Source organism: Balaenoptera musculus, chromosome 2 (assembly GCF_009873245.2).
Source record: "Balaenoptera musculus isolate JJ_BM4_2016_0621 chromosome 2, mBalMus1.pri.v3, whole genome shotgun sequence".
NCBI classification, from domain to species: Eukaryota; Metazoa; Chordata; class Mammalia; order Artiodactyla; family Balaenopteridae; genus Balaenoptera; species Balaenoptera musculus.
This window is the reverse complement of record NC_045786.1, coordinates 67817238-67835936: the sequence shown is the minus strand read 5'-3', so window position 1 is coordinate 67835936 and position 18699 is coordinate 67817238. Positions and strand designations below refer to the sequence as shown.

The 18699-nt window shown below is 45.0% G+C and overlaps 1 protein-coding gene across 1 annotated transcript in view; it reads left to right on the top strand.

The window, feature by feature from the left end:
• MAP2K1 (mitogen-activated protein kinase kinase 1) overlaps positions 1 to 18699 on the top strand; it is an 83892-nt gene that overhangs the window by 27395 nt on the left and 37798 nt on the right. The window contains exons 2-5 of the mRNA XM_036844648.1: positions 7438 to 7648; positions 8918 to 9064; positions 16868 to 16945; positions 17528 to 17579. Coding sequence (XP_036700543.1) covers positions 7438 to 7648; positions 8918 to 9064; positions 16868 to 16945; positions 17528 to 17579 — 488 coding nt within the window. The remainder of the gene's footprint in view (positions 1 to 7437; positions 7649 to 8917; positions 9065 to 16867; positions 16946 to 17527; positions 17580 to 18699) is intronic.

Genomic DNA, 18699 nt, shown 5'->3' with positions numbered 1-18699 from the left:
GAGAGGAGGGGAAGTATATGCTCACAGGGCTTGCTTAAGACTAACGCTGGACCAGAGAGAATTTCTTTACCCCTACCATAAGCCTAGCACTAAATTAAAGTAATTGCAGTCTACCCCTGGAAGGGGCCAAGAGCATGGAGAAAGACCCCATTCTGTGGCCAGGCATTAAGGACAATTCAAAGCTGAGGGAGGAGTAGGAACTCTGAGAAAAAAACCTGTGCAGCTCAGGCTTCACTCTAAGCACAAGATACGACCCATCACTGGAGAAATTTGTAGCCTGTGGTGTTAACATTAACAAGAAGACCCAAACTCAGCTCAACTTTGACTAATAGCCTAACACACACTAACAGGATGACGGAAGAGTATGTCCTTTACCAAGTATAAAGATGATTACCTCAGTCTCTGTTCCATCACAATGTCCAGTGTTTAATCAAAAATCAAGAGAGAAAAAAACCAACCTATTATCAAGAGAGAAGGTAATCAGCAGAACCAGACTTAGAGATGACCCAGATGTTGGGTTTATCAGTCAGGGGCTTTAAAATTACCATGATCAATATCTTAAAGTTACACAGCATACATGAACAAATGAGGAATTTCAGAGGAGGTGGAAACTAAAAATAGATTCAAGAAGAAATGATAGAAATTTCAAAGAATATGACATCAAAGGTCAGCAGGCTCATCAGCAGACCGGACAGAACTGAGGAAAGAATCAGTGACCTTGAAGATGGGTCAGTAAAAATTATCCAAGCTGAAACACATAGAGGAGAAAAAAGAATGAAAGGAGATCAGAGCACAGCTTCCAAGACTGATAGATTGATCTGACTATCGAGAGATACTGAGATAGAGAGAGAGGAGACAGACAGACACTGACTGGAACTTTTAGAGGAATTGGCTTATGCGATTGTGGAAGCCTGTTAAGTCTAAAATCTTCAGGTTAGGTTGGCAGGCTGGAGACCCATGGAAGAGTTGCACCTTGAGTCCAAAGGCAGTCTGCTGGAAGAATTCCTTCTTCTTCAGGGAGGTCAGTCTTTGTTCCATTAAGGCCTTCAACTGGCTGGATGAGGCCCACTCACATTATGGAGGGTAAACTGCTTTACTCAAAGTCTACCAATTTAAATTTTAATCTCATCCCCCCCCCCACCGAAAAAAAAAACCCCAAAACCATTTTCATAGAGACATCCAGAAAAATGTTTGACGAAGTATCTCAGGCACTGTGGCCCAGCAGTGTTGACACATAAAATTAACCGTCGTTTGCCCCCTTCTACTTACCACCCTCCCCCACCAAAGTGTGATCACTTTTTTACTTTTTTATTTGTTTTTGGTTTTTTGTTCTTGGATTTTTAAAATACTGAAGTATAGTTGATTTACAATGTTAATTTCTGCTATACAGCAAAGTGATTCAGTTATAGACATTCTTTTTCATATTCTTTTCCATTTCGGTTTATCACAGGATATTGAATATAGTTCCCTGTGCTATACAGTAGGACCTTGTTGTTTATCCATTCTGTATGTGATAGTTTGCATCACTTTTTTACTTTATAATAGGCTAGATTAGTTTTGAATTTTATATAGATGGAATGACATCGTATGTATTCTTTTGCATCTGGCCTCTTTCACAGAGCCTGTATACATAATCCTAGAATTTTATTGCCTAGTTAGTTAACCAGCCCTTCGCAGAGTGGCCTACAGGATTGAGGTGTGGGAGGGTATAAGCCCCTCTCCACCATGTTGTCTGGTGCTGTCCCTGGTTGGCACACCTACACTCTCTAACACAGATGGGCTAGTTTAGTTGGAGTCTGGAAGTTGGTAAGCTGCACCTTTGGCCCCCTTGTCTTCCTCATTCAGGCCCATTCTCCTTTCCTTTCTTATTACTCTTTGTAACCCCTCCCATCTCCTGCTGTCCGTGGTTTGACTGTGTAGAGACCCCTGATGCCAGTTCTTCTCTTTTCCTCACATTCTCCCCCTCTCCACTCACCTACCCGGTTGAAGCTCCTCAACCTGAATACACCCTCAGCCTTATTCTGCACCTCCTCAGCTGGCTGTCACATTGACAGGCTTCCTTAGAGACATCTAGACAAACTCCCCACCCTACTCCCCATATGCTTTTTTTTATGGGTATGGAAACTAAGGACCAGAAAAGGAGGTAACTCCCAAGGTATCTCAGATGGGAATGGTATAGGGTGTAGATCAAAGGGTTGCAGCCTTAGTCTCTGGGTGCTGTTCCCTCTTAGCTTGGGTCTTTCTGCCTTTCCTTCCCTCTTTCTTCCCTGCCCTCTTGCCAGATGCCACAGGGAAGGGAGAACTTCACAGCTCCTTGGGCTCTCAGGTGAGGAGACCCACCTGCACTGGGACCCTTTCTCTCCTTCCAGCACAGTGATTTGTCGTCATCCCTGCTCTTCCCTCTGCGCTTCCTCCCTGTGGAGGTGGGGCCTGCCACCTGTAGCAGCCTTGCTCAGGTTGGCGACAGACAGCTGGCTGGTGTTGGGCATGCATTTGTGGCTCATTTCTGTTTGGTGTGTGGCAGTTTGAAGACCCCATTCCTTGGTCTGGACGTCGCCTCTCTACCCCTTCAGTCAATCCTTTAGGTCAGCTTCCCGTGGCAGTGACCATCAGAGTTGGAGGTGGCAGCGTGGCGCCTTGAAAGGAGCTCTATTTCAGGGGTCGGGAGATCTGCCACCAATAAGCTGTGTGACTTTGTCCTTTCTGGACCTCCGTTTCCTCACTTGTAAAATAGGTTGGATAGGGTGGTCTTTAAGGTCCCTCTCTGTGCTACATTTTATACTGCTTCTTGATTTGAGCCATTGAGCCATGAATGAAAGATTCCTGCTGTGGTAGTGTAATTAGGCTTAGCAGGTGGGTGAGATGAGAGGGAAGGAGAAGTTCTTGCCCAGGATCATCCTTCCCCCACCCATTTCATTGTGCCTTCCTGGTGTTTTCAGAACACAAATGACAACCTGTGTTTTTCTTCAAGTTCCTTGTTTTTCCTCTGCATTCCCATTTCAAGCCTATAGTCTTGTATCTGGATGAACTTGTGTTTACTGTAAGACAGCCCTGGTGCAGAATTCATGTTCCAGTGTGTCGTTTCCTTTCTGCTGTGGGGAATGTGATGGGGGTCGGAGCCATCACAGCTGGTCCCTGGAGAGGGCTGTGTGTGTCAGAGATGTATTGTGCCCGGCTCCAGTTTCTTTTCTCAATCCCTAGTTCTGATTTTGCTGATTTCAGTTAAAACCAAAGATTGTGAAGGAGGCCTGTTCTTGTCCTCTGAGTGCTGGAGATTTGTGGGGTGGTTGAGGGGTGAGGCGCAGCTCTCTTCCTGTTTCCTTTGCTTGGAGCATTTCACCCTTTGAGGGCACAAGTGAGCCTTGTTGAACACCATCCACTCCCCGGGTGAGAGGAAGCAGTACCGAATACTGATACCTCATTGATTGATTTCTTTTTAATGAGTCATGAAACTCATTTTGATGCCGGAATTTTCCTTTCACCTTCAGGTAAAATCTTTTGTCTTTCATTCTCTGAAACACTTTTAGGGGCTTTTAATAATTATTAAATTACAGGAAAGACAGTAATTTTTGAATCCTGCTGTTGCTGCTGTGGCTCCTCCTCGTCCTCCAACCCACTCCCACCTGCCTTAACATTTGTGTAGAAATGTGTCAAAATTCCAGTGTTTCGTCCCATTAGTTTTTTATTTTGATCCTGTCCTGGTGAAGTAAGCATCTTGTTACCCCATTTTACAGAAGAGAAAACAGATGTGTCAAGTTAAATGACTTGTTCATGGTCACACAGCTAGTTGTTGCCCAATTTGGGATAAGAATCCGGGATTCCTGATTACTAATGACTTGTTTACTTGGCAACTCCGTCCCCCCCTCCTCCCCCCCGGCCCCATTAGGAAAGTCTTGCCACCGTAAGTGTCTCTTCTCTCCCTGGCTCCACCCTCTGAAAGCACAAATTAGAAGCCAGTTCCTTAGCTGATGGGGTAGGCGGTTGGACCATGGAGCATAGGAGAGGGGTGGGGAGGAAGGTGGCACAAAGCCCAGACTTAGGGTTTTTTTCCCGAAGGTGGGAGAATTCCTTACTTCTGCAGAGTCAGCATCCCTCCCACCTTCCCACCATCCCAACCCCCCACCACCCCCAAATGGGTGTGGTTTCTTGTGGCCAGTGTTACTTGCAAGGCAGTTGTTCAGATTGATGTACAGGGGAGACAGGATTGCATCTGGGGCAAAGGACTCTTCCTGTAGGTACACCATTTTCATGTCTGATTGAGCCCTGGTGTGTTACGTGCTCCACACTAGGATCTTACCCATGTTTGCAAGTTGCCTCCCTTGGACGTATTGAACTTTTTGAAGAGGTAATATAGCATCATGATTAAGGTTAGAGATTCTCTCTGCCCAGGTTTGAATCCTGGCTCTGCCACTTAGATGTGCAACCTTGGACAAGTTACTTCACCTGTCTGTGCTTGAGTTTGCTGTGTGTTGTAATCGTAAGGTTGTGGATTAAATGCATTAATGCATGTAAAACACTTTAAAAAGTACAGTGTTATAAGGAGAGTGATTGTCCTTTCATCTAGCCCTCCTTCCCTCTCTCCCTCGTACACACTCAGTGTGATGTGTGATGTGTGTGTGTGTGTGTGTGTGTGTTCTTGACAGCAGCTTTTGGAGTCTGCATTTCCAGTCAGACTGCTGAGCCCTCCAGGCAGCTGTAACCTCATCCAAGTTTTAGCTGTGGGGTCTGTCTGTATTTGACATGTGTTTCTAAGTGTTGTCATCAATGGGCTCCTTTGTGGAGAGACCTTAGAGAAAGGAAACCAGAGGGCGTGCACTGTGCACTCCCAGCCACACTGGTTCCAGTCCCCACACCTGAGGGACTGTGGGTAGCAGTGAGACTGAGTTGAACCTTTTAGCAGGATGAGAATATTGACCAGCTGTCTTAGTCTGCTAGGGCTACATAACAAAATGCCATAGCCTGGGTGGCTTAAACAACAGAAATTAATTTTCTCGTAGCTCTGGAGGCTTGAAGTCCAAGATGAGGACTGGTTGGGTTGCCAGCATGGTTGGCTTTTGGTGAGGCCTCTCTTCCTGGCTTGCAGGCAGCTGCCTTCTTGCTGTGTCCTCACATGGCCTTTCCTTGGAGTGTGTAGGGAGAAGGCCACCTCTCTTATAAGGCTATCAGTCCTATCTGATTAGGACTCTACCCATATGACCTTATTTAAACCTTAATTACCTTCTAAAAATCCTATCTCTAAATGTAGTTACATTGGGGGTTAGGGTTTCAACTTACAAAGTTTGGGGGGGACCAGGCACCAGGCTTCTTCCCCCCAGAGTTACCCAGTGAGGAAGGTTGGGGAAGTCAGCCTTGTGTCCTCTTTGGCCCCGTGTACTGTGTTATTTGTAAGGCGGTATTGGATCCTCCCATACCCTGGGGAGGCATTGGGTCTCCATCTCCTTGCCTTCTTAAGGTTTGGAGTGTGAATGAAGAGTGGAAGATTATGCTTGCTCCTACCCCCAAGCTCAGAAATGGTGTGTATATTGAGGGAAGGGAGTCACCAACATTCTGATGTGTAATGACTGCCTGTCTTGTCACCTGTGTTGTTTGTTTAGACTAGGGACAAAAGTCAAATGAAACACGGTGGAATCTCTCTTTACCACCCTTCTCTTAACAAGCTCCCAGGAGTAATGAACACTTCAGTTCTTTATGTAAAACATGCTAGCAGGCTGCTGTCTGCCATACCCACTCACTCCGGCACCCACTGGTTGAATTATGTGCTTACCAAGAGCCGGTTTGTTCCGAAAGTCATTTGTACAGTTGTAGCTGGTATTGTAATTAAGTAATGTATGTATTTAAATATCAGAGAAACTGATGAAATACGACTGCAAGCAAAGTGGTTTTCTTTCTTTTTTTTTCCCCCCCACCTATGAATACTAGTTAAAAGCTGTGGAAAGACTCAGTGAGTCCAGGTCACTAAAAAAATTACTGTCAGGAACTTCCCTGGTGGCGCAGTGGTTAAGAATCCACCTGCCAATGCAGGGGACATGGGCTCGATCCCTGGTCCAGGAAGATCCCACATGCCGCGGAGCAGCTAAGCCCGTGCGCCACAACTACTGAACCTGTGCTCTAGAGCCCCTGAGCCACAACTACTGAGCCCGCGTGCCACAACTATTGAAGCCCGCGCACCTAGAGCCTGTGCTCCGCAACAAGAGAAGCCACCGCAATGAGAAGCCCGTGCACTGCAACGAAGGGTAGCCCCCTCTCGCTGCAACTAGAGAAAGCCCATGCACAGCAACAAAGACCCAATGCAGCCATAAATAAACAAATAAAAATAAATAAATAAATAAATAAGAAATGGTAATTTAAAAAAATTACTGTTAAATTAGGTGAGCATTAAAATTGGGGGAAGTCATCAAACTCTTAAAGTTTTATTCTGAGATTACTCTGTCTACATTTTTATGCTAAAGAATCAGTATTTGGAAATTATAGACATTGTATTCTCTTCTGGTTCACGTAAGAAAGATGATGTGGGGCTCTTAAAGAGAGCTCCTCGCCTTGTGTTAGCAGGTGGGTGAATGAATGCACTTTCATATGTTTTGCGAAAATAAAAATTTAGGTGTTTCCTTTTTGCTCTATTTTGATTGACCTTGTTCCTGATCTGATCACATTGGAAGGGAGCGTTTCTATTGTGATTCAGTTTAGAGCCTGTTTTTTTTTTAAATAAATTTATTTATTTATTTATTTATTTTTAGCTGTGTTGGGTCTTCGTTTCTGTGCGAGGGCTTTCTCTAGTTGAGGCGAGCAGGGGCCACTCTTCATCGCGGTGCGCGGGCCTCTCACTATCGCGGCCTCTCTTGTTGCGGAGCACAGGCTCCAGACGCGCAGGCTCAGTAGTTGTGGCTCACGGGCCCAGTTGCTCCGTGGCATGTGAGATCTTCCCAGACCAGGGCTTGAACCTGTGTCCCCTGCATTGGCAGGCAGATTCTCAACCACTGCGCCACCAGAGAAGCCCTAGAGCCTGTTTTGATAATGTGCTTTGGTTTCAATTTAGAGGTTTTAGGAAATAGAAAATTTTATTTTGTATATGGTGTTGTTAAAACCAACACTAGTGGGTCTTTTGATACTGGGGTTTTAAAGCAAATTAAGGTGGCTCACTCTGGATTTTAGTAGATTCTGCAGTTCGTCTCGTAGGCTTAGAGCATATTGAGAGAGAACTAATTCCCCTATTTTACAAATGAGGAGAGCAGGCCTTGAGAGAGGGGAAGTGTGTCTGTGGTGAGTTGTGTGGGGTGGCGGAGTGCAGGGGGTAGAGCCACAGCAGATGGGACCTTCCGCCGAGCTGCCTCGATCAGTTCTCTCTCTGGCCCCAGAGCTGGAGCTCTCCACTGCAAGGGTGCTCCTCTGGGTGGACTTCTCTGATGACAGTGTTGACCCGTGCTTCCTACTTTGGGACAGGACCAACCTGGAGGCCTTGCAAAAGAAGCTGGAGGAGCTGGAGCTCGATGAACAGCAGCGGAAGCGCCTTGAGGCCTTCCTTACCCAGAAGCAGAAGGTGGGAGAACTGAAGGATGACGACTTTGAGAAGATCAGTGAGCTGGGTGCTGGCAATGGAGGTGTAGTGTTCAAGGTCTCCCACAAGCCGTCCGGTCTGGTTATGGCCAGAAAGGTGAGGCCACTTTAAAAAAAAAAAAAAGGACTGAATCAAGCTTGCCTTGGTGAACAGCTAATTGGATTACCTTTTAGAAGACCTGTGGGCCTGGAGACAAGGGTGGAAGGAAAACTGACTTTTCATTCAATACCCTTTTGTGCTTTTTGAATTTTGAACTCATGTTATCTATTAGATTATAGGTAAACACACTCATGATGTGTTAGTGTATTTATCCCACTGCCCAGACTGGAAAATAACAGCAAGCGACCATTTGTTAGTTTTCTGTGTGCTCTGGAAAGAAATCTGAGATGCTCGTTTGCCATTTATCAAGAGCAGAAGCTACTTTCATTTACCCAGCCCCAGGGACACACAAAAAACACTTATTTCATGTTGTTTCTCCGAGTTCCACCCCTGCCAGTGGTTCCCCTTCATCTCTCTGCAGTATAACATCTCGGCTCCCCAACATGGCATGCGGTCTTTGAGCTGGACTTCCCTTCCTGGTGACCCTGGGTCCTCCTCTTTCTGGACAGCGAGGTTGGACTCTTCCGTGTTTCACAGCACACCATGTTCATTTCTGTCCACATATTTTTGCTCATGCTATTCCTTCCATCTTTTCAAACACTGCCCATCTTCAAGGCCCACCTCCTGTCTAGCCTTCACTAGCTGTTCCCACCCACGCTGGTAACCACTGCTTCCATGTCCTCTGACACTCATTGTCCATGGCTCTTTTGAGAAGCTCAGCCTTATCCGGTAACCATTTCATGTATCTGTCACCTGTCTCCCCAGCTGAAACAAGGGACAACGTTGGGGGTGGGGGGGCGGGGAACATAGGTGGCCCCTAAGGCCTTGGCTAAATCTCAACCACATCAGACCCCTAAAGTCAAGGGTAAATCTCTAGGGCAGCTTGGATTGGCAGACCCAGTTCCTCATACCTTTCTGGTCCTACAACCCTTGAGTATCAACCAAGTCCTTAAGGCCACTTTCCCCATATCTCCCAGTTTCACAGGTCCTTTTGTTCTTGGGAGGGGTGAGCCCCCTCTTGCTCAGTCTTGGCTTCCAGGAGTAGAGGCACAGCTGGCCACTCCTCCAGTGCCAACACCTGCCTTGGTATGTTGGCACTCAGTGCTCTGGTTGGGCAGAAACTTGTTTGTTAAAACTTGCCTGTTTCCTCTCTTCCTACCTTTAAGAGCTTAAGCATTTAAGAAAGCTCCTATCCATCCATCCACCCATCCATCATCCATCCATGTATTTTTAAAGCTTCTTTTCCTTCTACCTTTCTTTTCCCAGCTAATTCACCTGGAGATCAAACCTGCAATCCGGAACCAGATCATACGGGAGCTGCAGGTTCTACATGAGTGCAACTCCCCTTACATTGTGGGCTTCTACGGTGCATTCTACAGTGATGGCGAGATCAGTATCTGCATGGAGCACATGGTATGTGGCAACCTGTCAGCCTCTGAAGCAGCGGCCTGGGAAGTGGGTGGCTCTGGTCTAATCTTTGGTCTGGGATGTGACTGGCTGCTTCCTTGTTCCTCCCTGGGTCCAGATCACTGTCTTGGGCATGTGGGAAGCCTGGCTGTAGACGTTGGAATAGCCAAGAAGATGACAGGCCTCCTTCCTAGGTCCCTGTCTCTTCAAAGAGAGGTGGCAGCAATCAGGTGTCCCTGGTGGTTGTACCAAGAGCACATCTCCCAGTTTTCTTGACCCCAAGATTTTGATGTGGGTAAACTCTGGTTAATATAGTTTAAATCCATTTATTACATGCCATGCTGTGTGCTAGGTACATGTTCTGGGGTTATGAAGATAAGTGAAACAGTCCCTGTTTTCAGAGAGTTTATAACCTACTTTAAGAGCAGGGTTAGCAAAACTATTACTGATAAGCTAGTATTTATTGGGTGTATATCATATCAAGCACTACCCTAAGCAAATTAATATTTTATTACATTTTTATAACACCTTATTGAGTTGGGTACATTATCTGCATTTTACAGATGAGGAAACTGAGGCTCAGAGAAATGGAATAACTTACCCAAGGTCATACAGCTGGTAAGCGGAATTGGTAGAATTTAAACCAAGGCTGTCTGACCCCAGTGTACTTTGTTGAATCTACCGGATAGTGCCTGGGGCTCTGTTTCCATCCTTGATGGCCAGAATTTCAAAGAGAGAGGCTGGCTTCATGGTTGCTGATGCTTTTCTGTCCCCAGTAGGCAGCATGGCACAGGGGACTTTGGAATCTGAGATGTTTATTCATATCTCCCTTCTCCACAAAAATCCAAGTGGACACCTTGTCTTGTTTGCCATTGTGTCTCCAAAGCCACAGCAGGTGCTCAGTAATTATTTGTTTACAGATTGTCACCTTCTTGTCATGACCTTGGGCAAGCTTCTTTATCTTTCTGATTCTCAGTTTCCTCACCTATAAAATGGCCATTACTATACCTGCCTCGTTATAGTGAGGATTGATTAAAGTAAGAGTTGTAAGTCTTCCAGCACACTGTGTGACTCAGAGCATGCCTTCTGCAAACTTTAGCTTTTGCTTTATTCTCACTGGGGCTGACAGTTCAGAGACAAGGGCTGACATGATTGAGTCTACATGCTTCATGGTTGCTCTGCTTTCAGTCCAGCCTAGTGTCCCTCAGTAAGTTCTCCACTTCCTTCCTGACTCTCTAGACCTGCCCTCACCTCTGGAATGAGAGCCCCAGGGCCTGGTCTTAATGAACTCCAGGAGAACCCTCCTGAGAGGTCTGTCCCTTGCTGGTGCCCCCATTATTTTGAACATCTCTTCGTTTCAATGATCAAGAAGTGCCATACACAGTGTTGCAGTCACGTGCTGACTTCTGTGGCGCCATTTGGAATGTAGATTCTGAAAATGTCTTCTGTGCGTCTGAAGGTCACCGAGAAAGCTCTCGTTCCTTCTTGCTTCAAGGAGAGTGAAGCAGTCTCTGTGGGAAGCATGTGAATGTTTCTGGCTTGGTCCTAGCCCAGGCCTGGGGTGCTGATTATTTTCCACTTGGGTTTTAACCTCCCTTTGGTGGGGTGGGGTAGGGCAGGGGGAGGGGGCTGCTCCTTAACCTTTGGGTTTCTTGTGCTCTTTGTGCTGACGATGGTTGGTTTTCCAGCTTTAGCCCAAGAGTTGGATGAAGATGTGTAAATGGCACTGGAGGTCGTTGAAAACTAGAAGAGGAAGAGGGTGGAGGTGATGGTGGTCAACCAGTGATAAAACAAGAGAGGCCAGAGTAGCCTTTTTTCCTCTTGGGTCTTGCCAAAATAACAGAAGATGGGTGGTGGCATGGCTGGACATAATAGTAACTAGCTTTTCCATCTTCTACCACTTGTTGGGTCCTTTTCATGTTATGTGACTTCTTAATCACATCAGCCCTGTCATATGACATGGATTGACCCCCACCCCCACCCCAAGCTGGTAGATGGAGAGAGCAAGGCCTTGAGAGGTTTAGTAACTAGTCTAAGTTATATAACCAGTAAGTGTCAGAGCTGAGCTCTAACCCGTGTCTCTAACCAGGTCCGCTTTCTTTAAATTTCATAGTCTCTCCACTACACAATGTAAATCATATACTCTCTCAAGATTTTCTCATTTCTGCAGAGAAATGTTTGGACCGGATGTTCTCTAGGGACCCCTCCCCATGCTAACATTCTGTGTTTCTATGGTTTTTGGCACTTGTAGCCAGTCACTTGATTACATTAGTTAATCAGCATGGGTTCAGCTTCACAAACACTTATTTTAGTGCCTATTAGGGCAAAGTGCCACATGAGCTGCCGAGGGGATGGAACCATTGAGAGCAGCGTCTCTGCCCCCAGAGCTGTTCACAGGCCGCATGGCTGTGTTCTAGGGCCTTCTCAAGTGAGGAGTATCGGTGTGGACGTGAGGGCTTCTGAGCACCGGGTATGCGTCACCTCATGCCTGCTGTCTTCTGAACCATCAGAAATTCTTTCTTAAGTAACCTCCAAGTTCTGTTCCTCTCCCTTTAGTAGAGGAACCAGGAGGCTATCTGTAGGTTTGAGCATGGTTGAACTCCAGGGTGCTTGCTTCAGAGGTTAAGATCAGGCCCTAAACGTTGATAGTCAGTGCCCTATTCATTTATTCAGATCCTGCTGGAACCTCTTTTATTGGCCTTATGTGGCCTCTTGCCATGTGGAGTTCAGTCTTTCTGTCTGTCTTAAATTGACCTGTGTTGAGGCTTCCTCATTCTGGAATCCTTTCTTCACTCTGTATTCATAGACGTTGATCACAACCTCGTGCTCCTTGCCCTTGTCCAGCCTTTCCCTCCTGGAGGAGGAGATGACACAGGATGTCACAAGGGTTGGTCTCCCATTCTCTTGGCCCATTTCTAGTACCTGCAGGTCAGTTGTTTTCCCCCATGGCTTTGGCTCTCTGGGGATATTGAGATCCTCCCACGTAAGTCCCTGAAGCAGAAGATATCTCTGGAATTACCCTGGGAGGCCTGAGTGTGGGAAACCTGGCTGTCAGAGAGTGGGAGGGTCAAAACCTTTCTGAGGGCCAAGCAGAGTGTAGGGCACCTATTAGGTGATATGTGTTGAATGACTGAATGAGGGAAGCAGGATGGGAGATTGCATGGTCAGAGCTCAAGAGAGAGTTAGGGCCTTCTGTTCCTGGGTATACCTAGGCTCAGAGGGCAGCTGGAACTGTCTGTTAACACTAGTGGAGAGGCTCAGAGTTGCCAGGGACGGGACCCTGTAAGGAAGCAGTTGTGGCCTGAAGTTCAAGTAGCCATGCTCCAGAGTAGCTTTCTGCTCTAGGCTGGGCCCTCTCACCCCTTCCTTGGTCCCTGAGCAAGCCCTCCTGCAGGAGAACTCCTGCACTGGCTGCCTGTGATAGGAAAATTCTCTGACCACTGGCTGCCACTTCTCTTTAGGGATTTCTGCTTTGTCTCAGCTTCCACATTTCAAAGGTGTTGTCATATAGAGCTCTGTTCATTAGCCATATCCCAGCTTCTAAGATTCTTTGGTCCTCTCCGTGTCACAGTCTTTGCATGATGTTCCTTGCCATTGGCATTTCCCCCCAACACTTTACTATGAAAAATTTCAAAAGTACAGAAAGTTGAAGGAATTGTGTAATGTACACTCTAAAGCCACCACCTAGATTCTACCGTTAACATTTTGCCATATTTGCTTTACCACGTACTGTCTACTTACGCACTGCTCAGATTTTTTTTTGTTTTTTTTTTTGAAATTCACGTTCTTTTATTTATTTATTTATGACTGTGTTGGGTCTTCGTTTCTGTGCGAGGGCTTTCTCTAGTTGTGGCGAGCGGGGGCCACTCTTCATCGCGGTGCGCGGGCCTCTCACCATCGCGGCCTCTCTTGTTGCGGAGCACAGGCTCCAGACGCGCAGGCTCAGTAATTGTGGCTCACGGGCCCAGTTGCTCCGTGGCATGTGGGATCTTCCCAGACCAGGGCTCGAACCTGTGTCCCCTGCATCGGCAGGCAGATTCTCAACTGCTGCGCCACCAGGGAAGCCCACTCAGATTGTTTTTTGGATGCAGTTTAAAGTAAATTTGTCATCAACGTGCATGGAGCCCCATCTTCTTAATGCACCTGTCTAGGGGCTGACCTTTTCTAGACATAAGCTGTGTTTGCACCTGCCCAGTCTGAGTTTTGAGACCCAAGGGGTGCATGGATGCTGCCTGATCAGAACAGGAATGTTCTTGTCTTCGGGGAAGTAGATTCCTGCTCAGGTGGTAGCTGAGCAACCAGAGAACTGGGGACTCAGGGTTGATGTTTCTCATGCAGGAGTAAAAGCTTTTGAGCTCTTTTTTTTTCCATAAAGCATTTGTCTCTTCTGTAGAAAACCTTCACAAAAGCACCACTGGCTTAGTTAATAATTGGCTTCTAAAAATAAGCACAGTTTCAGCAGCTTTAGTCAGCGAAGGCAGGTCCTTGGCAACAGTGCAGTAGAATTGAAAGGTTGTGAGGTGAGTCGCAGGCAACACTGGCTGATCCTGATGTGGTTCATGCTTCTTAAATCCTGCGAATCCCGTTCTTCACTCTGTAACTCTGCTTGTAGCGCAGAGGAGGTTAAGGGAGGAGAGCCAGCGTTTCCTCCTTTTTGACAGAAATGTTTACCACAACCCCCAGGGAAAGTGTAAACCAAGACAGTTAGCCGGGCCGCCCTGTCCTGGCTGTGGAACCTGAGAACCACAGGCTAGCTCTTCTGCCTCGTTTGCATCCGATTTGGACAGAATTGCTGTTACCTAGTTTTAAGTGTATAGTCCTCCCTGATAATTAGGCAAAGTCGTTCAAACAAAGAGTCTGAAACCACATTCAACTGAAAGCAAAACAGAAAGGCTGGAAACTTTCTGCACTGGAGTCCCTGTTCCTGTCAGTAAGGGAAATTGAGAGGCGCTGTGGCATTTCTAGGAGCCTGCTGACTTGGGTGTGGTTACCTGGGCTGTGGCGCTGTCCTCATTTGGCCACCAGGGGCCTGTGGCATTGTGAAGGCAGCCAGGCTCAAAGGATGACTCAGACCCCAGCCTGGCTCACTGCCTGGGTAGGGCTCTTCCAAGGGCTCTTGGAAAATGTGTGTTTACAGAGGAGTTCTCTTTGACTCTAGATTGATAATTCCATGCTCATATCCCTGTGGAGATTATGGCCCATTTGAATTTTAGGTTGAATTTTGAAATCCTCCCCTGTGCTCCTTGGTTGTCTGACCCACCATTAGGTAGTTGTGCTAGGGAGTTTATTATGATGAGAAGTTTAACGTATTCAGGGGTGTTAGTGTGCATTTGAGTATACACCTGTACTGTTTTCTTTTTCTATCAGCATCCATGATCCAGAGTTGATCTGTGATAGAAAGCCATTGGTCCAAACTATCCTTTTTATAAGCATAGACTTTTTAAGTTGATAATCTATTTTTAGCATTGTTTTAGGTAACATTTCCTGAGAGCTCTGTATCCCTGAATGAGTCTTACCTATTTTCTCACCTCCTTCAGGTAGTGTTGTAGCTACCTAATGATGCCTTTGTACAAAATGGGCGCTCAGTAAGTATCTGTTAATTGATTTATAGATTTAATTCTCCACTTTCATAAATGAGGTCAGTAATTTTAAAAGGTAAGACATTTATTTATGGTAGAAAATGTATAAACCATAGAAAAGCACAAAGAAGAAACTATCGCACAACAAAGACCCCTGATAATCTTACTATCTAGACTGGAACATTTTGGTAACATTTTTGATATTCTGGTTTGTGTGAGTATATGCACACTTTTAAATTTTTATAAAAATGGGATTATTCTCTGTCCTTCTTTTCTTTATTATGTTATGCATTGTTCTGTGACCTTACATTGCATGGCTGCATCTTAAAGGCTGGGTGGTTTTGGAGGCAGGATGTCAGTGGGAACACCTCTCTGCTTCTCCTACCCAGATCTCACCCACCTCCAAGGCTCAGCTGCCGTGTGTCACTCGTGTCGTGAGCCCTTCCCTTGGCCGCTTTGTCCAGGAATTGCTTCCTCCTCTGAGCACCTGTAGCAGTGTGTGTTCTCTTCATTCAACTGTTTGTTCCCTGCCTTGTTCAGAGGAGGATTTAAGGTGCCTTGCCTCTTTATGAATATGTTCTGTCTCCCCAGGCAGAGGGTATTTTTTCCTGTACTTATAGTTTTTCCCATTCCTAGTTCCTCATGTATCCCTCTGCCTTACACAGAGGTGATTAAGAGATGATAGTTGACGATGGTAGCTGCCCAGTGTAGAGAGGATACTTCAGAAAATCAATCTGAGTTTGTAGGAATTATCTCTACTTCTAGGGTAATTTTATATTGTGACTGATAATTGGCTACACCCGAAGCCATAGAGGCAGGAACATATTTCTGTCTCAACACGTGAGGGTTCCTTGAGTGAGCATTTTTTCAAGATCTCAGGTTAAAATGTAGCCTCCGTGGATAGGAAGGCCCTTGTATGCGAGCCCTACAGAAGCCAGCTTCACTCCACATGTGTTATCCCCTCTTGCGTACTCCCTTTCCACTGCCTCTGCCCTGGGTCCTGCTCATGTCATCTCCGCCTGATCAGCTGCTTGCTAATTGCCCTGTCTCCTTCTCTCAGCTGCTATGGTTTGGGTACCTTTCCTTCTGCCTCCGTAAAGTCAGGTCTTAGTTCCTTGGTGGGGCTCCATGATCTGGCCACAGATGGCCATTTCCAGCCTGATCCATCCCTGCATTTCTTCATACACCTACAGTGAATGAACCGCATGTCATCCCAGGAGTACTAAGCAATTTAATGCCTCTCTGCTTTTGATCTTGTTGAGATACGCTGTTCTTGGGAATTCCCTGGCGCTCCAGTGGTTAGGAGCATGCTTCCGCTCTGTTCTGTTGTCCCCTCGCCCCTCTCCTTTTCCAGGTATGGAAATCATGCTCATTCTTTGAGTAAGATTTCAGCTCAAATGCTATCTTCTAAGTGAAGGCAGAATTCTCCCTTCTTCTGTGTGTGTGTGTAGCACTTTTACTATACATTTATTCTGTTTTGTTGTATTTTATTGAGTCGTGTATTTCTCCTACTAGTTTGTAAATTTATTGAGGACAAGAGCTAGGTCTTTTTTGTATCTTTATTCCCCATAGAACCTAACACAGTGCATGGCATTTTGTAGGATTTGCGGAATGAATGATTGCTTTCTATGACATTTTTCTTTGGATTTTATTAAATATAATTTGTTAGGATAATGCCAAATGCAAGTTGTGACTTACACAATGGTGACAAAATGGCAAACATTTATTGAGCACTTACTATGGGCTAGACATTGTTCTAAGGGCTTTATATATATGAGCTTGTTTAATACTTATAATAGCCCTATGAATATCATAATAGCCTTATAATTATTATCATCCACATTTTACAAGTAGAGTAACTTGTTCAATGTCCACTAGATAGTAAGAGTTGGGATGCAAATTTAGACAGTTTGCCACTAGAGTCTGCACTCCTAACTGCTACTCTATTCTGTCAGTTCAGTAGAATTAGTAATTTGACCACTGAATTAGTAATTTTTGACCACTAAATTAGTAATTTATTTAATGATTATTCATAGGATTTGAGTTATTAGTTGTTTGGCAGCTCCCACAATGTTTTACATTCATGTCTTACTTGATATCTGGAACAAACCGAAGGGTGCCCTTCTAGGAAGATTTGTCATGTGTGAGATTTACTTTCCTGCTGAAGTTTAACACTTGAAAGAATAGTTAGAAACATTGTCACTAAATAGGCTGGTATTCTTGTTCTTAGGATGGGGGTTCCTTGGATCAAGTCCTGAAGAAAGCTGGAAGAATTCCTGAACAAATTTTAGGAAAAGTTAGCATTGCTGTGAGTATATTGAGAAGTTTTTCTTCCGGGTTCCCTCACTGATAAGTTGAGTTGGTAGGAAAGGGACAAGGAGGAAGGTAGGAAGTCAACAAAGGGAAGGTTTGTAAGAAAAGTTAGGTTTTTCACCAGAATTTTCTCTATCTAGATTCTAGATACAATATCTCCCCCCCAACCCCCTGCTCTTTCTCGCTAAAACTAGCAAAGTAGATTTCTGTATATTAAAATCTGTCTTGAAAAATAGGACAGGGTATCCAAAAGAATTCTCATTTGTGGCATCAGAAAGCCTCTTTTTTAGATTGCAGATTTGGAAATAAATGAATTCAAGCAAAGTAGGTTTTTTTACAGTTGTCTAAACTTGCAATAATCAATTTTGCTTAAAAATCATACTCTATATACCATGTAAAAAGATGGTTTCTTGATAAGATAGGTTAAAAAATCAAAAGAGAGAAGAAAAATAAGGGAAGAAGGCAAATTTTTGATGTTAGATGAAATATTTCCTAGATCATTTTAAAATAGAAAGGTTGAGTATTTTCTAAACACCACTATTTCAGTTTCCATCTTTTTACATTTCCTTTCCCCTAGGTAATAAAAGGCCTGACATACCTGAGGGAGAAGCACAAGATTATGCACAGAGGTAAGAATTTATTTGCTAGTTGTTATGTTTTGGATTTTTGCTGAAGTCTAAAAGTTGTTGCAGCCTCTTTTGTGTTTTGTTTTGGTATAAAAGCCATTTGCTAGTATTTTTGATTTTTACTACCACTCTTTGACTATTTACTTTGATATCTGGAGCAGCAACAACCATCCTCTTTTTAGTATGTGGTATACCTGTTACCCGAGGCTGTGACAGACATAGTCACCCAGTATGCACAGACCAGATGCCCAGCTAGAACTTAGTTACCCAGCCCCCAGTGTCCCTGGCTGCCCACTGGACTAGACTGTGCATAGGCCCAAAGCCATGACTAACTGGATATGAGTTTGACTCTAAAAGAAACTCTGGGTTCTTTTAATAAAGGTACACATACACTTATCATATAACCATACCACTCTTAGATATTTATTCAAGATAAATGAAAACATATGTCCATAAAGACTCGTATACACATGTTTAAAGCAGCTATATTCATAGTAGAAATAAGTAAAATGTTCTTCAACAGGCAAAGAGATAAACAAATTACAATATATCCATACAAGAGAGTATTATTCAGCAATAAAAATAACAGGCTATTGACACATGTAGGTTTTTTTTTTTTTAAATTTATTTGTTTATTTTTGGCTGCGTTGGGTCTTCATTGCTGTGCGTGGGCTTTCTCTAGTTGCGGTGAGTGGGGGCCACTCTTCATTGTGGTGTGCGGGCTTCTCATTGCGGTGGCTTCTCTTGTTGCGGAGCACGGGCTCTAGAGCGCAGGCTCAGTAGTTGTGGCGCACGGGCTTAGTTGCTCCGCGGCATGTGGGATCTTCCCGGATCAGGGCTTGAACCCGTGTCCCCTGCGTTAGCAGGCGGATTCTTAACCACTGTGCCACCAGGGAAGCCCGACACATGTAGTTTTGATGAATATCAAAAACACTTCTGGATGAAAGAAGCCTGACCCAAAACAGTACAAACTGTTTCTATGTATATAAAATTATAGAGAAAACAACACAGATCTATAGGGACAGAAAGTAGATCAGTGGTTACCTGAGGGTTTAGGGAGAGATTAACATCAATGAGGCATGACGGAACTTCCTGGGGTGATGAAATGTTATATCTAGATTGT